The 9,721-nt window shown below is 45.3% G+C and overlaps 1 protein-coding gene across 1 annotated transcript in view; it reads right to left on the bottom strand.

The window, feature by feature from the left end:
- The window catches only part of COL9A2 (collagen type IX alpha 2 chain), a 134,746-nt gene that overhangs the window by 116,579 nt on the left and 8,446 nt on the right, over positions 1 to 9,721 (bottom strand). Inside the window, exon 2 of the mRNA XM_078681105.1 lies at positions 8,188 to 8,262. Within this exon, the coding sequence (XP_078537231.1) occupies positions 8,188 to 8,262 (75 nt within the window). The remainder of the gene's footprint in view (positions 1 to 8,187; positions 8,263 to 9,721) is intronic.

Here is a 9,721-nt window from a genome sequence, read left to right as displayed (position 1 = left end):
CTCCCACTGTCTGCCTTCCTTTCCCTCCCTCCCTCACTCTCCCTCCCTCTCCCTCCCTTTCCTTCCCTCGCTCTCCCTCCCTCTCCCTCCCTTTCCTTCCCTCCCTCGCTCTCCATCTGTATGCCTTCCTTTCCCTCCCTCCCTCGCTCTCCTTCTGTCTGCCTCCCTTTCCTTCCCTCCCTCGCTCTCCCTCCCTCTCCCTCCCTTTCCTTCCCTCCCTCGCTCTCCCTCTGTCTGCCTCCCTTTCCCTCCCTCCCTCCCTCTCCCTCCCTTTCCTTCCCTCCCTCGCTCTCCCTCTGTCTGCCTCCCTTTCCCTCCCTACCTCGCTCTCCCTCCCTTCCTCTCCCTCCCTTTCCCTCCCTCCATCGCTCTCCCTCTCTCTTTCCACCCCTTTCCTTCCCTCCCTTGCTCTCCCTCTGTCTGCCTCCCTTTCCTTCCCTCCCTCGCTCCCTCTCCCTCTGTCTGCCTCCCTTTCCTTCCATCCCTCGCTCTCCCTCCCTTTCCCTCCCTCGCTCTCCCTCCCTCTCCCTCTCTTTCCTTCCCTCCCTCACTCTCCCTCTGTCTGCCTCCCTTTCCCTCCCTCCCTCGCTCTCCCTCCCTCTCCCTCCCTTTCCTTCCCTCCCTCGCTCTCCCTCTGTCTGCCTCCCTTTTCTTCCCTCCCTCGTTCTCCCTCCCTCTCCCTCCCTTTCCTTCCCTCCCTTGCTCCCCCTCTGTCTGCCTCCCTTTCCCTCCCTCCCTCACTCTCCCTCGCTCTCCCTCCCTTTCCTTCCCTCCCTCGCCCTCCCTCCCTCTGTCACCTTCCCTTTCCCTCCCTCCCTCTGTCTCCCTCTACATCTCACCCTGCCTGTGCGTGCCCGGCCTGAGACAGCTTCCGGGCACACACATACACACAGCCGCACCCGAGCACTTCACGGGTCTTTAAAAGACCTTTTGTATGTTAATGAGGCTTTTGTATTTCACCTCTTAGCGCCTCTGCAGCCCCACTCTGACTATCACTGGAATGCCGAGCCCCCACAGAGCAGCAGTGTCACGCGCAGTGTTTGCAGACACTGTTTAAATATTAATTTTTTTAAACCCAGGTAAGGTCCGTGGGCCGCCAGGGAAGGCTTGCCGGCCGCTGACGGCCCGCGGGCCGTACTATGAGTACCGGTGCACTAGCGTATGCAGCGATGGAGGGGGTTCCCCTACTTCAGCTGCTGTACAGTGCACAGAGCCTAGATTTCATGCCTCCGGCTAGTAGAACGACAGTTCGGCTCTGGAGATATACCGTCCGGCAGACGGGGTGCACGGGCGCTTGATCTAGCCATCTCCCTTATGGCATGGCACCCACCTGCGTCAGGTGGCGGCTCTGCCGGGATTCCGCAAGTGGGACCTGATGGGCATATCTACACTTGGGGATGTAATGAGAGGCACTACCTTAAAGTCCTTTCAACAGTTACAGGTAGAATTCCAATTACATAAAACACAATTTTACGAATACCTCCAATTGCGTCATGCTCTCACCCCCAGACTTCTCACCCTGGAAAGCCTTCCAGAGCTTCACCCTCTCGAGGGCTGCCTCCTCATGGGAAATTTGGGAGCTCATAAACATAGGGAAATATGGTCCTGATTGGCTACATATCGCGGTATCGACCTTCCGCTCTTCCCTCCCAGAACCCTTGATGAGTATTATCATTAAAATAGGTTCCCTCATACGTCTTTGGCCATGTTACACCATACATAGCATTATTACTCTTATTTACACGGGTACTCATCCACGCACTTAAACTGTAAGGGGAATGGAACTGTCTGCGCAAAGTTTTGTTCTTATATAAACATTTCTAGTCAATGGTATTTATAGGATTGACACTTTGGCGTTATCCTGTCTTCAACCTGTACATGTCGGGCTGCTGCCCAGATGGTACCATTAAAAGTCAATTAAATATGTTTACGAAAAAAGAAAGGAAGATCTCGGGAAACGGCCTTTACAACGAAGCCGTTTCCCCGAAATCTTTAACCACGCATGCAGTACAACGCATGCGTGGTTACCACTAATGCCTTTACCACGCATACCTTTACTACGATGTTTGTAGTAAAGGCATATGTGGTAAAGGTAAAAAGAAAAAAAGGGGGGCTTGGGGGGGTCTCCCCCCCAAATAAAACAACTCACCATAAGTCACGTCGGCGTCAGCGTCGTTAAAGAGAAATCGGAAAAAAATGCCGTTTTCTCTTAACGACGTATGACGTCACCACGCAATTATTCGAGCAAAAGTTTATCCGTGGTAAACGAATTCCGTTGTAACGCATGCGTGGTAAAGGCATGCGTTGCAACGGAATTCGTTGTATCATCATATATCCGAAGATCTCCCACTACTCTCAAGAATCCTCCTGCAATACCACAACCTAGATCACACTACAACCAAAATGACACTCTTGCAAGCTTTCCAGATGCCATTGCAAACAAACGTTTCTCAAAAACAACGAACCTGACAGAGTATCTCAGGACCTAGAAGCCCAGAAAGCAAACAAATATTACAGGAGTTAACAAAAGAAATGGCTCAGGCAAACACCAGCATCACCCCTCCTTGAACGACTCCCTGAGTATGAGTTCAAGGAAATAGTCATGGCATAGAGGGCCAGCCTGGTTCCCTAGCAGACTCTTGCCTAACCCAAATATTCAAGAAAATCCTACTTTTTAACAACAGCTTTTTTCCAAGCAAGAACGATATGTACAACTCATCATCTTCCGGACTTTTCCCTCCCAACCTAAGGGCCTCTGACATCAGATCTCTCATCATTAAAAGAACCTATCTCACCGGCCTCCGATGGGTGAATCAAACTCATGGAAAGAACTGCATTCTTTGCTTTTGCGTAATTACGCGTCATTGTTGCAGAAATACTTTAAATTAGGTTTTATCTTGTGAAAATGCAAACCCATCATTTCACACAATCTTTTAGTACAGAGGCGTCCACTCATCAACGTTTGGCACAAGAAGGCATTTAAACAAAATGACCGCAAACAACAACCACTTGCGCTCCATTGTTCCAGTGCGCTTGTGGTACATTTTTACCATGAATTTTTATTAAAATTAGCTGAATTGAGACAGAATAATGAATATTTTGCCCAGGCCAAGAAACGAGCTTTCACTCAGGCACAAGCACTGAGTTCCACATGACATACATCTTGGATGGCCTGAAAATGACTGTGGACAAAATGCACTGGTTACTTTACTACTGCTTTTTCTGCCAGCGGCCTTTGACACAGCACACCACCAGGCCATATTGCTGATCCATAAGAATCATTGTACCAAAGGAAGCATGCCTTAGATTCAATCTCTTCTTACATTAACAGCAGGACTAGTATTTTCTTCCTACCTCCAATAACATCAGCTCCTTTCAGCACAAACTCTGGCATACCCCAAGGCTTGCTTTACTTAATTTTGGTTCACCTCCCTTCAATCTCTTCTATATGTATAACTGGTCAGATAATGTATAGAAAAAAATGTTGTCACTTGTATTATGGATTCATAATTTGCAATGTATTAATAATTTCATACGTTCATTGTTTCTGTTAATGATCATAATATCAAAACTCAAAAAATGACAACAGGTGTTCCCCTTTATGTTAATCAGGGCATCCCTCAATTAATATCCATATGTCTATTCTTAGTATTGACATATTCATCTTCATCCGTTATACATTTATTCAGATGAGCAGATCAATTCTATTGGGGGTCTTAAGCATTATGGTGCCATTCTGTAAAGCTCCAAGAAGCACAGAATAATCACACATGCATTCTCTTCCCGCTCGCAGTTAAAAGGATACGCAACATCCCTGGCCTGGCAACCACAACGCTGAATGCATAAAGGAAGCAGCAATTGTTTTTTCTATACTACATCTGGCCACTTAAAAATTCTGCTGAGACTTAAGGGAGGTGCACAAAACTTCAGTCAAATAATTAATTAAATGGACCCAGGGCATGAGACCAACTACGCATATGGAACCACAAAAGAACCAGTAATCAACCAGGGGAGGCCCCTTATAAAGACATACCCTAAGGCGTGAACACAACACAACTCCTCTTCATCCTCGTCCTCACCATAATACCAGATCTCATTAGATAAATCACCCTGCTCTGCTGCAGCTACATCCACAACACACAGAGCATGCTAAATACAACTACACCCACACCAGAGTGCACCCTAAATATTAAAACTGGAAGGATGCAGGCTCCTGAGACTCTTTGATGAGTGGATGATCAGTATCCACCTTAAACCTAAGTCTTCCAAAACTAAGATCCTAACCAGTGTATAATGCTACCAGTCTACCAGCATCTGAGCTCAGTAACTGGACCCTATGCCGTGACGTCAACTGAAGGAAGGCTTCTGGGAGCGATCGTGGACTCTGGTCCCCCAAGAGAACCAAGCTACAAGAGGTGCTTACAGCACCATGCAAACTCTGCCCTGCATTTTCCCTCCTCTATGCTTCCCTCAGAAGATGCAGGCCACCATCGCCCACGTCATGTCGCAACTAATCTACGTACATTGTCTCTAACTAGAGGCACCATTCCTACTTCTTCGCAGACGCCTTAAAGGATTCAGCAAGAGAGCCCTTATTTCTTTGCCCATCAATTCAAATATGCCAGTGATGCAAGTCTTCCACTATCTCAGGATAAACAGAAGCTTTACCTTCAACACGCGGAGATTTGTCCCCAGTTCACTCACGGTAAGAGCCCATCTTTCTTTCAGGTAAATCTCAAAAATACTCATGGAACAGAGCCCTCTGTTCCGGATTATCATGACTGATCATTTCCTCCTACACGGAGAAGCGGGTGGACAGAACCTCATTCTCTGTCCAAGCAAGGAACTAGGGAATAGCCTCCCAGCAAAGTCAAGAAATATCCAAGATAACTTGGAATTCTGTAAGAAAGTAAATACCTTGCTCTTCCCAAACAGATGATGCAACATAAAATCTACCAATAAACAGATCAAATTACCTATGCAAGAAATGGTTGAACATCATATGACCCACAATCGCATAAATAAAATAACTGCAAACCATTTCCACCCAAGGATGGTAGACACAAACACATGCCCTACTATCTCTCAGTCTGTGTCAATCCTGTGCAGGAATAAACATAATTACACCATGGCAGCAATATCAGAAGTGCCATTCACTGAGTGCAGCACTCATAGACCACACACTTCCTTACAACCACAACAGTAATATAAAGCCCAATGGTTCTTCTGTCCCTTACTCCTCTTCACTCCACTACATACTAACATGCAGCAGTCGATGACAGAATACGGTGGTCATCACACACAACACAACTGTTCCCACATACATCATACTGCAATTTAACATTTTTGCAACCCAGCGCCTACAGTCTAATATGCTATCCACCCACCAAAGTGCTTCAGAGTCTTATGAGTGGCATAAAGAGCTATATCAATACAACTATAATAGTCCTCATACAATGCACAAACGTGTGTCTAAAAAGCATATCAGTGCATGACTGGGTGAGCAGATGAGTGAGTACAAGAGTCAAAATGTGATTGCGTTCATAAAAAAGGGTTGAGACAATGAGTGCATTCAACAGCGCATGATGGATTTCAATTATCTAGGTGCTGAGCCAGACTAGGCCAAAACACCCTATCTAGGTGCCAGACTAGGCTGTTTTGGCCTAGTCTGGCTCAGGCAACGTAGGTGCAAGGCTGGACTGGCTGTTCCGGGCATCAGGAACTTCCCCGTAAGGGTGAAAGGGAGGGGGGCAGTTTTGTTAGTGGGGGCTGGTTCTGTAGCAGTGCAGAAGTTTTAAAAAGAACCCCTTGTATATTTAGCAGTTTTCGGGCAACAATAAAAGTGCCAAGTAAACTCTGGTGAATAATGTACCTGCTGAAGAGAGATGGGAGTTTAGTCTAGTTGCAGTTTTAACTCAGCTAAGGTAGTGCAGACCGTTAATATGCCTGCTGCAAAGAATATGTACCATGCATATCAAAAAACAATATTTTATGTGCATAGGTCAGTGGGTTACTGCTTTTGTCACAGAGATTCTTTTGTTACTATGCAGTCCCTAAGTTACAATCGTATTCTAGCACAGTGAGTTATAAGCTGCCATCCAAGAGCTGCGTGCAAGCTGCATGGTACAGATTAGAAAGTTATGTTTTTTTCCCAGTCTTTCATTGTCCTGATTTTACTTAAAAAAAAAAAAAGGTTTGTTTAGGTCGAAATAAAATATAAAGTGAATCCTAACCACTGTGTTATGTTCTGAATCTTGAGTTTGTGCTTCTCCAGACCAAGCACTCTTAAAAAGTGCCAACCAGTATGGATAGCGTGTCAAACATACACCTTGTAGTCCCCTTTGCCTTATGTAACATTTTCTATACACTGATTTACCCATGTATGATTCATTGTCTCTGTGTATGTGATGTACAGTGCTCCGACACCCTACACTGGTATGCGATGTGCTATAAAACAAATGAAATGTATGTCAGAGAGGGGCTTTGAAGAGATAAGAAGTACTGTTAGAGGGTGATAGTGAGGAAATCATTGCAGAGCCCTAACAAAGATTGTCATATCCAGGTGCACAGTGAGGTCATCCTTTACTATGCTTTAAAAGATAATACAAACAGTGCTTAAATTGCGCCAGTGGCTTCCGTTGCTCACACCAACACTTAATTGTCAACACCGGCGCTTGTGACAGTCTGCACAAGGTGGCACTATGTAGCCAATTTAGAGATGACCTCTACAACAGTCAATGACTTATTCAATATACACTAAAAATGACGATTACCTGCCTCCAAAGCCATTCTTATAGCATTTTGGGGCCTGGAGTAGTCTGAATTGTCACAGTGGTAGGAGTGTGTTGGTTAGTAGTTGTGTTCTTACTATCGTTGGCAGCCTGGCAGGGGCAATGTGTGGTGCAAGATGCAGTGGCCGCCCGACTAGAGCCCTGGGACTTATATTTTTACAAATTAAGCACTGAATACAATTGAACATAGAATGACAAATGTTTTTTGGAATGCACCATTTTTTCCCACATTTTCTTGGGGGCAACCCTCCACAAAACCTCCCTTTGTAGTGGGTGGACCGGCTCACAACCTGCACTTGCTATGCGCTGTGCTGGGCTTGTCTGACAACATTTTTCAGGGCTGCTTTGGGTTCCCAGTCCGGCCCTGCGTAAGGGATCCAGAAATCCAAGATTAGCCGAGACAGTTCCCGACACATTTCTATAAATTTCGCAAATATCTTGCTTTTTAAAGAGGGCTGACTAAACACAGAGGGGGGCAAGTCTTCCTGTGTGGTGGTGCAGGATTAGTTAGATATCATGGCTTTTAAGAAATCAATTCAATCATCAGTTGATACAGTGGGTAAATTAGGCCGCATTATTGGGTGCAGTCTCATTATAGGTAAGTGATTCTGTGCCCCATACTCTCTGCAGAAACTGTAGTCTTATGTCTATGTTTATGGCACGAGACTTTTTTACTGTTCAAAAATATGATCATCCTGACTCAGTCGCTTACAGCACATAGAGACGGAAGGAGGCGTGCGCGCGCCCTCATAACGAGCGTTCTGCGCAATTCCGTTATTTGCTGTACGTCCTATCAGCGTGCACGCGTAGACGAATGAGAACAGGTGGAGTACGTCTGCCAGGGAAGTAACAAATATGAAGGAGAGTACATGAAAATTAGTAGGCTGAAAAGGAACTGTGGCTGCGCTTTTAAAAAAAAATTGAAGGGAAGGTTGGGAAAAAGGGTGCTCATCTTGAGGTTTAGCGGGAAAAAGTGTGCCATGTTTGGAAACCTAAACGTTGAAGAACTCAGTGTAAGGACAGACGAAATGGTACTATTTTATCATAAGAAAATATTCCTGCTCATGGAAATCAGGAAGGGGTCATAAGATTAGAAAGAATAATTTTCGCACCAAGCAAGAGCATTTCTTAGAATAGTATGCGCTTCAATTACTAAGTCCGGGGAATTCGCCCTTCTACATTCCTCTCTCTTTTCATTAGCAGACGGCAGCGTTATAGCTTCAAGGAGCCGATCTTTTAGCACCAGTCAAAGATGCCCTGCCTCTTCTCCTTGGTCTCTGCTGCCATCTAGTGGCAGTAGAGTCGACTGCAGCACGGTCTGCCCTCCTCCCCAGCGCAGATGGGGAGGGACGAACCAACAAGACCCCCTTTGTCCAGAGTTCAACCTTGTACTCACGTCGATGCCATCGGATCCGGGCATTCCTGCAGGACCTGGGGGACCACGGGGTCCTTGTTCACCTGGCGGACCCCTCTAAAAGGAGAGAAAACGGAGAAAAAGTACATAAGTACAAGAAACAGAGTGCACATATAGCATATTAATGCTCATCATGATATTAACAACAGTAATCATTCGTGCTTGTTTTAACGTTTGCTTAAAAGTCATACTGTTTCGTGGCGCTACGTGCTCATGAACACCTCAAGAAATTAGCATAATGGAAGAAAGCGAAAAATTATATGTAGGCCTGACTTAGGCAAATAGTCCAAGTTTCAATAAAAGGGTCACCGATTTATATAAATATTTCCTAAACCTGATTAAGGCCAACAATCTTACTGAAATAATCTATTCAGACGAAAACGTGACATGGGTAGAAATGACGCAAGGGATTCATGATCAGTGTAACAGAGGAGAAAAGAGTGGGGTGCTCCTACTCTGTTCATGACGTCACTGAGATATTTTACCTACAAATCATTCCCGTTGGGTCTTTTAGTCAATAAAAGAAACCGAGACTACATCCCCCAGAATGCATTAGGTTGTCACGGATATCCCAGGACGGAAAACAGTGCGTGATGGCATAGTTTGAGGTGGCCACCCGGGGGAGTGCCTTTCCTGCTGAATTGTAAATATATTCGTTGTATCAGTCTTAAGCAGTCTGCCTGCAGATCCGAACAACGCCCACCTCACTACAATTATTTTTCATATTATTATTGTTATTATTACGCACTCCATCTACTTTTGATCTTTTTTCCTAATTCCCCTAAGACCTGGCGTTGATGAGTAAATCCTGAATGATTAGTGAGTTTGTTTTATTCTTTTTTAGCTGGGACTGTCACGTTCACCTAAGAACATAGACATTTTTGATATGTACGACATACAGGCACTGGGTCCATACATGATGGTCTATGTCCACACAGTCCAAAAAAGGGTTAACAAGCTTCCAACATACGTTGTTGAGTCCAGTATATAGTTTCAAACTTCCACCCCAAATCATAGTGCATGTTTGGATCGGGATAACATTTATTGGACCCACAAACCGAGTAGTATTGTGCATTCTTCTTACCCATACCCAATGTGTGTTCCCAAAAGTGAATGTACTACACAGTCTGCCAGTTTATCCAATGGATATTTTCACCTCAATACAGCAAGATTAATAAAGCCAGAATAATTCTTAAAATACCTCACCAAAGGCTAGATTTAACATTTATTCATGCAGCGCAGTGCAGCAGCCGCTAATGCGCTGCGTGAAAAGGGGAGAGACACATTTACAGAAATATGGCACTCTCCTCCCCTTTGCCCAGCGCAGGCGCTGAAATCAGCTGCTGTGTGCCACGGAGACACCTTTGCACCATACGGCCAGGGGTTCTCTGTAAGTCTAGCAGAGGTTTGGTGCTAGAAGGTTACCCTACCTGTAGAAAATACAATGCATAGACTGAATTTAACCCTTTTCCCTCTTTGTATGTGTGCTGTAAAGAGCAGCACGCGTACAAAGTTG

The sequence above is a fragment of the Lissotriton helveticus genome, chromosome 3_1, assembly GCF_964261635.1.
Source record: "Lissotriton helveticus chromosome 3_1, aLisHel1.1, whole genome shotgun sequence".
Lineage (NCBI taxonomy): Eukaryota > Metazoa > Chordata > Amphibia > Caudata > Salamandridae > Lissotriton > Lissotriton helveticus.
This window is presented reverse-complemented; position numbering and strand designations above follow the sequence as displayed.